The sequence below is a fragment of the Mytilus edulis genome, chromosome 7, assembly GCF_963676685.1.
Source record: "Mytilus edulis chromosome 7, xbMytEdul2.2, whole genome shotgun sequence".
Lineage (NCBI taxonomy): Eukaryota > Metazoa > Mollusca > Bivalvia > Mytilida > Mytilidae > Mytilus > Mytilus edulis.
The window spans coordinates 83,973,751-83,991,900 of NC_092350.1; the positions used below are offsets into that span (position 1 = coordinate 83,973,751).

General features: G+C 32.7%; 1 protein-coding gene and 1 long non-coding RNA gene across 2 annotated transcripts in view; one reads left to right on the top strand and one right to left on the bottom strand.

Annotated features, from left to right (window-relative positions):
• Window positions 1-18,150, top strand: part of LOC139482701 (uncharacterized) — a 931,021-nt gene that overhangs the window by 669,380 nt on the left and 243,491 nt on the right. The gene's annotated exons all lie outside the window — the stretch shown is intronic.
• LOC139482418 (uncharacterized) overlaps window positions 1-18,150 on the bottom strand; it is a 36,233-nt gene that overhangs the window by 15,610 nt on the left and 2,473 nt on the right. The window contains exons 2-10 of the mRNA XM_071266321.1: window positions 15,836-16,066; window positions 14,861-14,935; window positions 11,995-12,105; window positions 11,026-11,145; window positions 10,296-10,450; window positions 8,572-8,617; window positions 5,642-5,872; window positions 4,685-4,759; window positions 580-687 (exon numbers count right to left, since the gene is read on the bottom strand). Of these exons, the coding sequence (XP_071122422.1) occupies window positions 580-687; window positions 4,685-4,759; window positions 5,642-5,872; window positions 8,572-8,617; window positions 10,296-10,450; window positions 11,026-11,145; window positions 11,995-12,105; window positions 14,861-14,935; window positions 15,836-16,066 (1,152 nt within the window). The remainder of the gene's footprint in view (window positions 1-579; window positions 688-4,684; window positions 4,760-5,641; window positions 5,873-8,571; window positions 8,618-10,295; window positions 10,451-11,025; window positions 11,146-11,994; window positions 12,106-14,860; window positions 14,936-15,835; window positions 16,067-18,150) is intronic.

Sequence of the window (18,150 nt, forward strand, 5' to 3'; positions counted from 1 at the left end):
ACATACAAGAGTATGATTTTCTATACCGTTTAATCTTGGCTAATTGTTGAAGGCTTTACGTTGTCATATTGTTTAAACTATTCTTACAGCAATGCTATAATTAAAAAGCATTAATTCGTGTTTTATTATAACCTATAATAACATAATAAACTATGTTAACCTGCTTTTCATAATTCTAAAAATCATGTTATTTTTTTTTTAATTCGTGACGTTAATTGTGATATTAAGATTTACATTTTCGAAATGTTTTAATTACTTCCCTTTGTTGAAGATCAATGTTTGCCACAAGAGTTAATTTGTTATATTTGTTTTTGGATTTCTTGGTTTATTTATCGATGTCACATTGACTTATTACCGCAGCTTATACTATTTAATACATAGATAAACACAAGCATGATTCGTGATGACGTGTTTTGTAAAACAAAATGTAATGCTTTACACATTAACTAAGCGATTGATATAATTTAACGATTGTAACATAGAGACAGTTTAAGCAAACGTAGATGATAAATAGAAGTAGACAAAAACACCACACGCATTCGGAAAATGTTAACAATCGGACACAGTTTAAAATCTTACAGTCATTATCATTTCATTCCAATTTCTTGTGAGTGTGTTCTGGCTACCGCCGCCGTAGTAGTAACCTTGCTGTTGTACATCGAGTTGATATTTCATACCATCGTCAATCTAAAAAAAATATAACAATCATTTCAGTCATTTCCGTCAGTTTAATTACGCTTTTGTTCATATATGCCAAACATTTATGCTTCATCTTAACACTTCAAGGCTTCACTTTGAGGCTTTGCATTTAATTTTGTAACATTTTAAAAACAATTACAACACTAAAATAATATCAAGACAGTGAAATAAATACAATGGGAACTGTTCATCACTTTTGAGTCTTATGTAGACGAAACGCTAGTATGGTGTATCAATACTGCACCATCTTAAATTAATCCTAATTCTAATGACGTCATTTTTTCGTCATTTTTCATTTTTTGATGCTCTGTTTTACTAATTCTAATGACGTCATTTTTTCGTCATTTTTCAGTTTCATATAGGACGTCACTTGGCGTAGAGGTTTAAACGTATTCGGATGTGTCTACTTTTGTGTTTCAAATGTCTGGTTATGTAAATGTATTTCAGTTGTTTCCTGTAATTAGTTAATACTTCAGCTTTATCATGTACATCTTTTGAATATTCATTTTATTAAATTTACTGTTTGCAAAAGTATAAATTACTCTAAATTATAGGGATTTTCTGGTAACTTAACGGAAAACCCTTGCCGTTTTTGGCACAACCTTTTTGATCTTTTGGTCCTCGATGCTGTTCAACTTTGTACTCGTTTCGGCTTTCAAACTTTTGTATCTGTGCGTCACACATAGGTCTTGTGTGGACAAAATACACTTCTGGCGTATTAAAATTTTGAACTTGTTGCCTTTTGTTGACTGTTGTTCGTGTGATTCTTTGTCAATTGTGTTCTCCAATTTATTTATATTGTAGTCCTGTGTTGTCATTTTGATGTTATATTTCACATGGCCATAAAAGTGCGAGGTTTGGCATGCCACAAAACCAGGTTCAACCCACCATTTTTTCCTTTAAAAATGCCCTGTACCAAGTCAGGAATATGGTCATTGTTATATTATAGTTCGTTTCTGTGTGTATTACATTATAACGTTGTGTCGTTTGTTTTCTCTTATTTTTGAGTGTAAATTCACATTGCGATAAGACGTGTCACGGTACTTGTCTATCCCAAATTCATGTATTTGGTTTTGATGTTATATATATATATGTTATATTTGTTATTCTCGTGGGATTTTGTCTATATGTGTTACATTTTAGTGTTATGTCGTTGTTCTCCTCTTATATTTAATGCGTTTCCCTCGGTTTTAGTTTGTTATCCCGATTTTGTTTTTTGTCCATGGATTTATGAGTTTTGAACAGCGGTATACTACTGTTGCCTTTATGTATCAAATTATAAGCCTGGTACCTTTGATACCTTTAAGCATGTCGAAATGTCATATTGTAATGTTTATTTGGATTTTTAAATTGTTTCATTTTCCGGGAAAAGAGTAACATATAACGTCACAATTGAATTAGCCATTTTACATCGTCGCAGCCGCTACCGATGGCGCAAGCCATAGATTTGAAACCTTTCTACATGTAGTATTTCCCTCGACAACAATTTGCGGACGGGTTAAAGAAAGATGTGACCTATTATCCGGAAGAGGGCTGTATAACCAGTCAAGGTCGTTAAAAACTTCCATCATCATCGGAATAGGGACAAAAGGTGATGTACCGGCCGATGTCAGATACCAAATTGGATTTGATTCAAATCGTCATTAGAATTTAAAAGATGTATTAACGATGAAATAAATTTTATGTGAAATTTCAAATTGTAAATTATTAATTTAAAAAAAAACAAACTGCCATATTGTTTATTTAGTGACTTACTAGTTGGTTTAATGAATGAGTTAAACAGGTACAACGCATATTTTAGAACATGTTTATTGGCACATCATTTCAATCTTGAAGTGTACAATCAGGTGTATGAATTCATCATTCACAAAATGTGTTAGTTGCCATCACGATTTGGTTTACCATTATAAAATGTTTATTTCACAAATGTTTTTAGACATGATCCCGTACATTTCCACTTGTTTAAGGCAAGTCATTGGTCATATATATGTACTGCATTGTTTTTCCTTTGTACACAAATTTGACATATAGTTTGAAACAACAAAACATCCGCCAAAGATTAGGAAATTACAAAATCTTCCATAGATTTGGGATGGAATGACGTCAAAGGAGTAGGTTCAGTAAGACCCCTTTTTGGCCCCAAAATATAGCAGTTTTACAAAATTGTTTACATGTAAACTTTTAGTTATTTTTTGGAAGGTATAATGCCTCTGCTACATTAATATGGGCTTATTTTGGCATTACAATGCACATATATCGGGTACTTGCATCATTAAGTCATGATAAATTACTGAAATCTTCACAATTTCAGCATTTTAGTTAAATTTTAGACGGTTTCCGTCTTAAATGATAGTGGCCGCATTCATGTTCATTCTTTATATTGAAATGTAAGTTGTGTTTTATGATAATACATAACATAGATAAAGGTCGAGGATGAACACGGATGCGGCCACTTTCATTTTTGATAAAAACCATATGAAAAGTGACAGTTTTTGGCATATTTGATAGATTTTTCATATTTAAGCTTGAATCGGAGCGTTTTTAATTAGTGAATCAGTTAAAATCTTTCACAAAAAATTATTGAATCAATTGAAATAGACATTTAAGTGTTTAAAAAGTGTCCAAAATCTTTCGTCAGATGAACTTGAAATTTGAGGCCAAAACCGGCCCTTACCGAACCTACTCCTTTGCCATAGATCAGGAAACTGCAATATATTTGGAACCCCCCATAGATTTGATTCCTACATGTTTTATTACTAAATGTCAAAGTTCGTGTCTCCAAAAATATTTCCTCAAAACTTAAACATTTTGTATATGAAAAAGGTGCTAGTCAAACATCCATAAAAGATATAGATTGTTTGTGATAATGACATTAACTATACCAATTCTACAACTATCGTCTTATCAGTGATTATCAAAAATGGGAAATTCCAAAACCATGAAAACCTAGTATTAACGTTAAAAAACGCACAAATTAACAAAGGACTAGAAGCAAATGTTATCATTGGAAAGGAATCATAGCTAGGAGCATCGGTATACTACTGTTGCCTTTATAGGCATGATGAAGATATATTCCTTAATTCAAATGATTTGGAAAATTTTAAAAGCAGTTTAAGTACAACATTATCGGTATTTTATGCCAGGACCTGGCTACTTGGCTGGTGATTCCATCGGAGACTCAGCTTTCAATGTACAAATTCTATTGCACCAATTTTATTTCACCAAATGCGCATTCCAACAATTCAAGTATCTCAAGTGATGACTGTTAAATTACATTGTTATGTAATACATTATACCAAGTTCGGATACAAACTTTAAGATAGAATACTCAATAGTTATGGCAGCAATGGTATGGTGAATAATCAACATGGAAAGCATTCCTTTCGCATACTACCATATTAATAAATTCACCTCCTCATTCCTATAACTGAAATTAATGATACCCTTTGTACTGCACCAGTTTCGAGTACTAATGTTTCTTCAAGCATAATCGAGGTCAAAATATTCGAAAAGCATTTGTGTTTATTCTTAATATTTTAATGTAAGTTGTATATGATGGTATACATAACATATATAAAGATTGACTGAACAATGGCCACTATTATTTATGACAAAAAAACATCTGAAAAGTGACATATTATGTCATATTTGGTAGATTTTTCATATCTAAGCTTGAATTTAGGCGTCTTTAATGACTAAATCAGTTCAAATCTTTCACATCTACCGGACCTACACCTTTTGTTATTGCAAATTTCAACAAAAAACAATATCTGTATTTTCATGGCAGTACTCAAGTATTGATTATTGGGCTGGTGATACCCTCGGGGATTAGTAGGGGGAAATAACATTAACGGTACAATTTTTACCGTACAAGTTTAGCTTTATCAGAGTTTTCTGTATCCGATGTTTGCAGGGGGAAAATCATACTGTTTTGTAATTTAAAAAAAAACTTTTTAAAATTTAAAAACCACATAAATACACATACCTCTTCTACTAGATAAATCCATATGATTATAGCAATGATTCTAGGAATGTGTAAAATGTTCGACATTACAGAACCCTGCAAAACAATAGAATAAAAAGTTGAATTTATTTGCGAAATGAACGACAATAATGCAAATGCAATGCATTAAATAATCTTTTAAAAGTGAGACGTTAAGTTAGCTTTAAAACCAGGTTTAACTCACAATAGTTTTACAAAATTAAATGCCTGTACCAAGTCAGGAGTATGACAGGTGTTATCCGTTCGTTTGATGTGTTTGAGCTTTTGATTTGGTCATTTGATTAGGGACTTTACTTTTTGAATTTTCCTTGGAGTTCAGTATTTTTGTGATTTTTCTTTTTATTTAAACAAAGTTCAATTTGCAAAAAGAAATTCTACAAGAAATTGTGAATATATATTGGTCTTTTTCAACCTGTAGCCAACATTGAGTTATCTACTGTATTTGTAAGTTTTTCTGGGTACCTTTTTCCTAGAAAATTGTGTCCTGACTGAAGCCTTGAACATCGACAGCAGTTGCCTATAGTCATATAAAAAAATCCATGTGTTGGATCGACAGAATGCTATTGATGATACTCGTTTTATGTTTGTATTAAAGTTGAGAATCCAACTTTGGTTATATTATATAGTTTTTAAGTGAAATACAAACAACAACATAAATAAGGCCGTAAGTTTTCTAGTTTGAATTGTTTTACATTTTCATTTCGGGGCCTCTTATAGTTGACTATTCGGTATGGACTTTGCTCATTGTTGAAGGCCGTACGGTAACCTACAATTGTTAATTTCTTTGTCATGTTGGTTTCTTGTGGAGAGTTGTCTCATTTGGAATCATAGCACATATTCTTTTTTTTATATATAAAATAAAATTGAGAATGGAAATGGGAAAAGTATGTTAGCGCCGTTCACAATCACGTTTACCTGTGTGCGTTTACATTTACATACCGTGATCAATAGTTTTGATGACTTTCTCCATGAACCAATTAAACCAGTTATCGATGTAACCATCGATAAAATGCCAATCACTACAGCTGAAGCAGCTAAACCCACAAGAATGTCATAGAAATAATAATTGTGGAATTGTATTTGTCTAAATATATATCTTAATGCTGAATCATGTATGAATTTATCTCCAATCAGTGTTAAACCAAGCCCTAGTAGTCCAGTTCCAATTACCTAAAAGTAAAATATTAATACGTATTAAATATACTTAAAGTAAATAACTTATACTTTTACAGTATGATAGTAGCTTTCCATTTACGTCAGTTTCATATTCTTCGAAATTGGCCTTAACGGGATATCGATGATGTGAAAAAATTTCGACTGCTTCCGGTTATTATCGCGTGCCTTTTCGTAAATGTAACATATAGCATTTGGACGTCACTTTGTAAATTCTGAAAAAAATACTTCTCAATGGTACGTTTCCATTGAAAAACATAGCAAAATAGGTTACAAACCAAATATTAGAAAACAGATATATATAAGATTTATAAACAGTGTTCAATATTAATTTGTTGATTCTTTTTTTTCGTCTTTGAGGTTCCAGTTGTGTTATAAACGTCGTATAAAAATTGGCAGTGTCCTGAATATAAACTGACATCTTTGTGCTCTAATTACAAAACTCGTCTCATCTGTAATCCGTAATATGAAAAATATATAATATTGTTGTTTTTCTCCTATACGATAGGAAGATCAGTGTGCGTCTTCCGTAAACTTTTCAATTTTTTAACTTCGACTTGAGAAACCCTTAAGGGACCGGTCAATATTTATTGGAGGGTTTGGACCGGGTGCAAAACGTAGTAGGACATACATTTATTTTACTTATCTTTTTATAGGACTTCTGCTTATTTAGTCTTTAGCACTGATAGGACAGCAATATTTGTATGGCATATGTATGAATGTAGAAAAAGGCTATACAAAGGAGTAGGTCCGGTAAGGGCCGGTTTTGGACTCAAATTTCAAGTTCATCTGACGAAAGATTTTGGACACTTTTTAAACACTTAAATGTCTATTTCAATTGATTCAATTACTTTTTGTGAAAGATTTTAACTGATTCACTCATTAAAAACGCTCCGATTCAAGCTTTATATGAAAAATCTATCAAATATGCCAAAAACCATCCGTGTTCATCCTCGGCCTTTATATATGTTATGTATTATCATTAAACACAACTCACATTTCAATATCAAGAATGAACACGAATGCGGCCACTTTCATTTAAGACGGAAACCGTCTAAAATTTAACTAAAAAGCTGAAATTGTGAAGAGTTCAGTAATTTAGCATGACTTAATGATGCAAGTACCCGATATGTGTGCATTGTAATGCCAAAATAAGCCCATATTTATGTAGCAGAGACATTATACCTTCCAAAAAATAACTAAAAGTTTACATTTAAACAATTTTGTAAAACTGCTATATTTCGGGGCCAAAAAGGGGTCTTACTGAACCTTCTCCTTTAATTACAACAAAATAAACAATAATAATTGAGGAACAAACAAGTAACAACAATTGAAGTACAATTTCAAGTCTAGACATTAATATAAGGTTTATAGGACATTCATGAAATGATTTTGAAAAGGTTGAAAAAATATATATATATATATGTATAAAAAATAAATAATAACAAACCAAAATTATAAAACTAATCATTCTATTTAAAGTGATATGATATACTGCCATCAGTGTGGTACAAATTGACAAAATGCAAATCATTGAATAAAGATAGAAATAAATAAAACATACATCTTTAAAAAAAAAAAAAGGAAAACTTTTTAATAATAAAACATTCTAACTAGAAAATTAAGAAAAAAACAAAATCAAAAGACAGAAAAATATATATTGAAAAAAAAGATAATACAAATTGTTCATAAACTATTGTGACTTGTATTACTCTTCGGGAAACTGAGAAAGTGAAATTGAAAAGAAACCTTATTTGCCTTCTTCAAGTACTAGATCAGTTAAAATTTCCAGACATATTCAAAGAATACAATATTTGATCTGTGTTAGTCGGTTAGATTTATTCATAGATTAGGTAGGACATATACTTATTTAGTAGATATGTCATATAGGACAGAAACTTTTTGGGGTATATTCAGATGGTAGAACAAAAACTTTTTTTAAGGCAGAAATTTGAAAAGCACCGGTCCCAACCCCCTAATAAATATTGACCGGTCCCTAAAAGGATAAATTTAATAAACTGTTGTTGTTCACCATTGTTAAGCATATAATAAAAAGATCATAACATGTAAAATGTATTATCAGCCCTCGGCCGAAATCGGACCTTAATAAACTCATCATAGATACCAGGAATAAAATTTTGTATTGACGCCAGACGCGCGTTTCATCTACAAAAGACTCATCAGTGACGCTTGAATCAAAAATGTTATGAAGGCCAAATAAAGTACGAATTTAAAGAGCATTGAGGACCAAAAATTTCTAAAAGTTTTGCCAAATACAGCTAAGGTATCGGCACTGGGGCTGTAAATATAAGTGATATGAAAACTGGCATGTATGAACCTGATAATATTAATTGTGTAGAAAAATGCAATTGTAGCAGTCGGACATGCTATATCCTTATCTGTGTGTTCTTGGTGTGAAATATTTTGCGTTCTACCACTTAGAAATGATATTGGTCAAAGTCATACTTAGAAAAGCTCTTCGGACACATGATTTTTGTAACGCATTGTTTTCATTTAACGCGTCAGGCTTTCATTAAAATTACATGACTTGTTTTTCAATACTACATATATGTTCCTGCAAATTTTTGAACATTTTAAATCTTTATTGATTCACTGTTGCCATCGGCTCAATTATTATTATCATACGCTCACAAATAAATATATCGATTACGTATTTTCAAATAATTTATACTTACAAGTGAACAAATCTTGAAGCTAACTGATATAAACATCAATTTTGACCTAAAATGTATTTGAATTTTTTTACTTAAGAGAAAAATGTCTGAAAAATTCATATGAAATGAGAACAGATGCGAACAGTTAGTTCTCATTGAAATGCCGACAAATTCAAAATATAATTGTCAATAAGATACTAAAACATACTGATTCTAAAAAAATGTGACGTATTGTACCCCAAAGTAGTATATTCATAGTGTATGCTGATATTTCATATTGAAAAGCGTGGTGGATTATTAATTTAAGTCGATTTTTTAATTTGACCTGGGGAACAATGATATAACTTTTTTAGAGATGAAAAATCATATTTTTGAAAGAATTAATTTAAGATTGAGTTTTAAAATTATCCAGAAGTTCTTTTGAGTTATTAAGAATTAAAATATGGTAAATACCATTACGCGAGTAAACAATTACACGGTATTTTAGAGGACTTTCTTTCACTTCGGACAGACTTTTTGTCAATCTAATGAACAATTCATTTGTAGAACCTGCAGATGAGACGGCAAAGTACCGTTGTTTAAACGAAATTTTGTGAAGCTTATGTATCCAATTCACCCAAGGTTATACCTCAGCTTTCTGTTTAATTTAGTGTTCAAGGTAGTCATGAAAAACTTCTGATTTGCAAAAAAAACTCATCCTTTTCAAATTATATGTCATTGTGGGTGTAACTGATATAACGTTAGTGCTCATTAATTCCTAATTCTTTTACAAGACGCTCGTAGAAGTACGATTCACATACAAAAACAATATTATTTGAAGCTTAGTCCACAAGAACAATAACAAACTATTCAGGAAAAAAGTGAAAGACTTTTCAAAACTTCTTTGTCTCTGAATACGGACTTCGGTCGATCATTTAATATATAATACACAACTTTTCATCTTTTGGACTGAATTTTTGTCAGAGACCAAAGATAGCTTTAACCCATTCTGACAAAGTGTCTAGTTCAACTTCCTCACTTCTGCTCCATGCTATAGCGGATTCCCATATAAGTTATATGGTTCGCTACTGACCCCGTACGGATCCAAAGAGGGTTTGTAAAATCCATAGGGATCCGTAGGGGGTCAGTAGTTAACCGTATAACAAATTTATCGCACGCTGCACTTTTTCTGCTGCCTTTTGTTGAAAAAAATAAAGAATGAAACACAACAACATTAATCGATGACGTCACCATTAACGCGTCATGAACCCCCTTATGAAATTTACTAACCCCCTACGGTCTCATACGGGGTCACCACATGACGGCGTTAAACCAATCACAACGTGATATTTTACCAGCGGTGCGATGATACCGGTTTGTCGGCTATAAAAGGCCCCGGAATGTCATTCATAATCATTTTGAAGTTATGGTTCCAATTCATGTGTCGGGGTTCTCTGCACTTAGCATCAGGGCATATATTTCGTAAATATCACTAGTAATCAAACTGCAAGAGGGGCTGTTAATCTAAAGATAAAATGGAACAATCACATGTCAGGGTGTTTTATGTATTCTTCTTAATCAAGGTATTGCAATGCTTGCATGAAGTTAAAATCTGTAGGTGCAATGATTGTGTTGTAACTGTAAAGTATAATAGCGTATTTGTTGCTGTAAAATTCGACTTTATATACTTAAAATACAATAAAAAATTTGATGATATCGTTTTTGTAAATTATTCTTTCGTAATAAGAATTTTAGTCCTGTTTTACCTTTTCCAGTTATCTCTAATAAATATTACAAGCTTCCGAAATATTCCATGCTGTAACGTTAACAGTAAATAGTATTTGTTGTCTGAAATCCGCGGTTTCTTTTCTTTAAACTCAAACTTCCTGTATGTATACTCTGTTGCAACTATAGTTACTATCTAAGAAGAAACAAAACAAAACGCAAGTGATCATGGTTTTCCAATAAATTGAGGAATCTTTATCTTATGATTTCGAGCTAAAATTATATTCTTCGATTAGGTGTGCAACAGTTGCCTTAAGAGACAACATAAAAACATGAGACTTAAATAAATGATACCGAGTAATTGTTTGCTTGATAAAAGCATAGGAAGGTGTATTTATTTACTTTGAATTAAAAAAAAAAAGGATTTCAGATGTATAAAATTTGAATATTTTATTAATTGAGTAATGCATGAAAGATTTGGCGTCTATTATTTGAAATACAATGTGTTTATCTAAAATGATATAATATAATGGTTGATCCGCAGGTATAAGCATATTCTTTGCATCTAACTGTGTATGATGCTGATTTATCGATATTGGTACCAATCATTTGGAATGTTGGGTCCTCACTGCTCTTTATCTGTGCACGTCGTTTGGCTTTCAACCTTTTTATTATAAGAGGTCACTGGTGAGTCTTTTGTAGACGACGCTCACCTCTGGCGTAAAACGTATCAATCTTGAAATCTATAATGAGTTAATTATATTCACGTACCTGACACACAATAGAGGTTACAATCAAACCAAAGTAGGTTTTCAGGTAACTACTTAGTTGTTCATTGAAGTTTTCATAGCAGTAATAAATACCAGACGAGTGTATTCCTTCACATCCTAACTACAATATACATGAATGATTACATTACACATGTTACATACGATTCTGTAATTTCCCAAGAATCCGTTATATTGCTTGGATAACAACACTGACGTGTCATACTAAAATTCACCTTCATATCCCAATGAAGTTTAACATTCATGTTGACACGTGCTATCACAATAGATGTGCACAGGTTATTCAAAGAATTAAATGATCAAAATCGATGTTTCATTATCATAGCGAAAAAATGTAATTATAAGTATTGAATGCTTCTTTAAGTAATTTCATAGCGTAAAAGCGTTGACCGCGCGCACATTTTGCACACAAAATGTACTTCGGTCAACGCTTTTTATGATGAATTTAATGCATTTACAAAAAGAAGCATTCAATTCTTAAATTATAATTCAAAATCAGCCCGTGCTATCCATCAAAATAGTAAAATAATGCATAACAAATTAAACGAAAGACTTGATTGAACTCGTAATTTCATGGTAGCTACATAAAAATGTAATTACAAGAATTTCATGTTTTTTTTCCTGGTAATAATATAGGTTTGGAAAAGCGTAAAACGGTTGCACACCTAAAATATGAATTATTGTCATGCAGCCAATCAAAAATATGGATTTAAATTAAAAAAAAAAAAACGTTATTTAGCATTAAAACAATAAAGAATGACTTTGCTGTAATCACAGATATATAATTAAAACGTCATTCATACCCGCGCTTACGCGTTTTTCTTTCTAGTATGCATAAATTCAACGAGCAAATAGTCACTGAACATACACTTGGAGATGTCCTTTTGGTATTTGAAACTAAGGACGTTATATACTCTTCTTAAAATGCTATATCAAAATAAAAAAAACTTACCTTAGATAAAAAGCTTGGGAAAGTATACCAATAGTAAGTGCTTGAAATATAAGACGTTCCTCGGTGATAAGCTAGCGTATAAGTGTACAATGTATCACGTAGACTTGACTTCTACAATTATATATTTAGACGAATTTAACCAAAACCCAGAATTTAGAACAGACATTTTATTTCGTGTTTTCTTTATACGTTTTATAGCTTTAGATAACGGATAATTTCGTGTTATTAACACCAATATAAAACAAACCACTAGAGGTCTGCTACTGAACACACCTTTTTCATCAAGTATTGTTTTACTATTTACAAATGATTTAAGAACAAAAGTATGACTTTTTTATATGTATACTATCCGCACAATTTATCAACATCACAAAAAAAGGCAGAAAAATGTAATTTATAACTTGTATAACTTGTATTTGCATTTTTTCTTAAAATAAAAAATATGTGATCCTATAAGTGTGATCTGGGATATTGAGGTATCATGTACGAGAACTATGCCTCTCATGCATAGACAATAATAGTGCGTTGACTTGACATATCAACGATATAAGGATGAGGCTTAGAAACGGGGAAATGCGAGGCTGTGCCGAGCTATTTCCCCGTTTCGGGCCGAATCCTTATAATAGTGCATTGACTTGACATATCAACGATATAAGGATGAGGCTTAGAAACGGGGAAATGCGAGGCTGTGCCGAGCTATTTCCCCGTTTCGGGCCGAATCCTTATAATAGTGCATTGACTTGACATATCAACGATATAAGGATGAGGCTTAGAAACGGGGAAATGCGAGGCTGTGCCGAGCTATTTCCCCGTTTCGGGCCGAATCCTTATCTCGTTGATATGTTAAGTCAATGCACTATTATTGTCTGTATAGTCAATCTAAAAAAACATTTTCAATTGTTGTTTAATGCGTTAAGGTTATTTATATTTTATTTAAATATTTGGGGAAATCCCCTTTAAAAAGGCCTCACATCATGCTCGTGGAGAAATTAACAACACAATAAAATTTACATTTCCCTGTTGAAACCCACACTCGATGGTGAACGAAATCGTTTGAGTATGGACTAAAATATCAACCATAAGCATAAAACATAATGATTGATAGGTTGCAAACAAAAAACATTAACAAATTAAAAATGTTTTATATCAATAATTGCGAAAGAAACAAGGTTGAGTAGTTCCACGCATCGTTGTATGCAACAGGTTGAAGAGGTCGTATGAATAATTCAATATTATTTCGGCAATTTCTTTTAAATATTCATGAGGAAAAGTGATATCGGGTCAGTGACTGTATATGACAAAGAAATATACAGTCAACGCATTTTGACTGCTCAAATAGAACGAGTGCAGTATAAAATGCAATATCCATACTTCATTACGTTCAAGCTTCATGCAAATTTGGATATTCAAGTCAAGCGGTTTGAAAAATATTCGTTCTCTGTGAACATGGTACGAATACGAATATCGGACCTGCATGTATGCTCCAAGATTGAAAATTATCCGCATGCTGTAACCAGGGATGTTCTATTAAGCTACAGGACTCTGACTTTAATCGTTATCCGTCAAAAAAGATTTATATCAACACTCAAATAAATGTTAGGGGGGAAACAACGCTTTTTGGATTGTTACGGGACTAGGAGAATATGAAGGGTCAAACAGGTACATAGTACTACCATGCACAGAGTAGAGAATGCTTATTCTTCAGTGGCACATCATTTTGATCAACCCTAAAGTATGTAAGCATTTTACAAATGATTATGGATACGCTTCATATTTATAACCCCGATCCGTTTTTCGTATACTAGCTTTTACTTAAAAGCAGCTTTTTTGCTATCTTCGGACATTTTTACTTGTTTAAGGTAACTTTGAAATCAATGGTCAAATATGTACTGACTGGTCTGGCTTTTGCAGAAAATCTGCCATAGTTTAGGAAACTAAAAAAATTGCTATAGATTAGAAAACTAAAAATTGCCATTGATAAGGCTTCTATAAATCTGCCAAAAATTGGGGATGGCATGACCTCATGTTTACCATAGGTTAGGAATCTGCCATAGATCTGGAAACCACAATATATTAGAGTCATACATATATATTTATAAACAAAGATTGTCATTAATAAGATGAACTTGTTTGAGGGAAATTAGTTGTTTGCAACTGTCCTAAGTCAGGAACCTGGTGTTCAGCGATTATTGTTGTCGATGTGGTTCATATATAGTGTTTCTCTTTTTTTTTTACATAGATTAGACCGTTGGTTTTCATGTTTAAATGGTTTTACACTTGTCATTTTTGGGGCCCTTTATTGCTTGCAGGTCGGTGTGAGCCAATTAAGGCTCCGTGTTGAAGACCGTACAGTCCCCAATAATGGTTTACTTCTTGGATGGAGAGTGTTCTCATCGGCACTCAAACTACATCTTCTTAATCTTATATATATGGGCCTCCTCATGAATTTTTTGAATATGTGATTACTTGTCAGCTTTTATAATGATTATCAGTATACCAAACCAAGTATCATGATTACTTAATTATTTGATTATTAAGGACTGTATTTGTAAGTTTAAGAAAACAATTAAAGATTGTGTGTTTATATTGGCAAAACATTTGTGATTATGTGATTACTTGGAAACCTCATGAGGGTCTTCATCCGGTGCATTACGTTTGCGCGCATTACCATTACATTTGCGCGCAAAAATCATTACATTTGCGCGCAGCTTTTCATTACAATTGCGCGCATTTATTTGACAGGTAAACGCATGTAAGCTTAGGCAATAACACTTATTTATCTATAAATTTATTCAATTATTTTTAAGTAAAAGTACCTTTTCCGTTAGTGCGCCCTCCTCATCTATGTAAATATACAAGTACTTACCTGATGGTATAGTATAGAAAGAATCACTAAGTATATACCGTAGATTATAATCATCAATGAACTCATCAATACGGTCTGCAATTTAAATCAAAATAAATCAAAATTAAAAAACGTATTTTTTAATTTTTTAACGTTTTATCAAGCATATTGATTTTCAGCTAACTATATCTATTTTACGTATTTAATTACTTAAGAAGATGAAGTTCGAGATTACGCTGACGTTCAACGGCTCCAGCTTGTCTGGCAAACAGGGTTACCACGGACTAAAGAAGATGATGACTGTTGTATTTATATATATTTATGTATTTATATATTGAAAAAATCAAATAAATACGGAGACTATAATTTGGTCAACACTTCTGTCTTGCGTTTCAAAATACTGTAATTTCGTTTTCTGTAATGTCAAATAATTTGTAAACAGAATATGAGAATGTGTTTATACAAGCGGCCCGGTAAATATTCACTCCTCACTTCATTTTTATCGTCATGGACATGCATGAAATATTTGCCACTGGACATAAGGCAAACAATCGATTTCATATCAGTTAAAACTGAAAAAAATATATTAAATGACTGTATAAGTTTTTTTAATCGTTGCGTGCACTTATAGTACGGCGGCTTTGTGAAAAATTGTGCACATCATGCTACAAGCATGAAATTTGGCACAATTCGTCTGAAATATGCTTGTAGCCGACGGACTATTAGGAAAAAATGTATTGATGTTATATGACTGACCAAAAAAACTGATAATAGAAATAATATCCATAGGATTAAAACAAACTGTGATTAAGCTGATTTGATGATTGCTTAAAGTTGCGCAAAGTCAGCGAAATAGTCTACATGTATATAGCAATTAAAAAAATTGCGATTTGAATTAAAAAAAAAATACAAGTTCGGAGAAACTGCAAACTAAGTATGTCGATTTTCTAAGAAGAAGAGTCTTTTTATACACATAATTTTACTTGCAATACTTACTATCGCTAGCATCCGCTGTCTTCGTCCAATAGCTCCCCATATACCAAATATTCCAGTGATAAGTTCGAGAACGAAAACCCCAATCAAGGACCACACAATGGATTTCATTGTTGTCCCAAGAGGCATGCCGGCCACGTCTTCCATGTCCACAACTTTAATGACGTCTTCATCAAGAATATCATCGCCAACTTTTATATAGATTGACATCATTATGTATCCGAAAGCCAAAGTCTGAAAAGTTAACGTTAGTGAGAACTTATAAGTGACGTAACTAGATCATTTTAACGTGTACAACCGCACCTCTTGGGGAGATCTGAGGGCCCCAAACGGGTCCAGGTCATAACACCTGCTGCATTGGCGGATCCAGGGGGGGGTCCGGGGGTTGGAACCCCTTTTTTTGGCCGATCAATGCATTTGAATGGGAGCATATAGTTGGAACCTCCCTTTTAAAATGGCTGGATCCGCCCCTGTGCTGGTAGTGGATCCTTGGTAGCTAACGAATTATATAGAAGAAAATATTATTCATGTTTTTTTAACCCATCAATAGCAACATATTATAGAATATTAGTGGTTTATTTATATGTCCCTTGCAGCTGAAAGTTGGGGTCATACTCATTAAAGCTTCACCGTCTGTCCGTCCATCCGTCATTCCGTTCTTCAATCAAATGAGTGTGGAGGCTATATACTTTTGGACACATGTCCTGTGGTGTCTTTTTGAAATACTGTAATTTCGTTTTCTTTCAAGTCATTTGTAAACACATTATGAGCATAGATTTATTCCAGATAAACTCGTACAGTTTGAATGCTAGTATGTTTGCAGGAAATAATGATGGTCGCACAGATGCATGTCTAACAAACAGCCCATAATATTGATGTATCAAAAGAATGTAACTTTCCAATAAATAAGTAAAAGTTAACAATTTAACATCTTTGTAAAAACACTTAAATTTTGGGGCCATAGTCTTACCGGGTTTACCCCCTTGAGCCCGTTGATGTTATTAATACCATTGTATCGATACCTCTGCTTGGTGGACTGTTAGTCCCTGGTGTCATCAGTCCAGTAAATAAGTGTTTCTGTACAGATAGTGGTAATATTGATACGGCTATGGTTTTGTTCAAATTTGTAATACCTTCCTCGTGATGCAAATTTGATTTTTTGACCAGTTTTCAGTTATCAGATCCTCGAAGTATATATCTGTGTGTGTATGTTTCGGCATTCAGTTTGAGCATCACTGGGTTCACTTTTACCAGTGTACTAATATATCATAGGGTGCAGTGAAAAAAAGGAAAAACACCTTTGAGGTAGCAGATGCATATGTTTTTTGCCGAATCAAACATTTGTTATAATAATAATTTTATTTGCAAAATACACCCATATGGGTCAAGCAAACACAAATACAATATTTAATACAGACAGTGAAGAATTACAAATATAAACATAAAAAAAAACATAGTTATAAATGGTAATTAATGGTAAATTAAGCATAGATCCTCGAAGTATAACCTTTGATGGACATGGACATCATTTTCGCAATTCTAAAGATTGCTTTATAAAGTCACCAATTTCTGTCAAAAGCTCAGATTTAGGATTTAAAAGTTGTTTTAGCTTTAAAAGTGGTTGATAATTTGTAAAATCAGGATTTATATTATTAATCTTTAAAAATAAACAATCTCTTAAAGTTGAGTTTAGTTTGCAATATAGAAAAAAAAATGTAACGTTACAGGTCAGTTGAAATGATAAAACTTTTTTTTTGTATGATGCGGACCACTTCCATTTGAAAAAAATAATAATTTATTAAGTTTTACATCTTTTCTTTTCACTTCTTTTATAGCAGACCAGTGGCGTAGCTAGACTATTTTCAAGTGTACGCCCAAAACCTCAGCGAGGGGTTAAAGTCCCCAATCGGGTTCAGGTTAAAGCATCCACTGGTAGCGGGTCCGAGGGGGCGAAGCCCCCAGAGCCGGATTTAGGGAGAGCAGGGGGCCCGGGCCCCCCTTTTTCAGAAAAATTTTGGTTGGTTATATAGGGAATCACTGAAGCGTGACGGAATCGGGCCTCCCCTTAAGCAGTTAGTGGGCCCCCTCTTACGAAAATTTCTAGATCCGCCACTGGCCCCCTGAAGCAAACGAGTTATGGAGAAAGAAAAACTATTTCTGTCATAAAAAGCTCATCAATAGCCACATTATTTATCTCTTAAGGCAGCAACCATTTGATTTTCAGGGGGGAGGAGGGGGGCTATGGATTTTTTTGGAAAAAAAGTTTGTTTCCAGTTTTTGGAGAAAAAAATAATTTGTTTTTGACCCTAAGAAAAAAA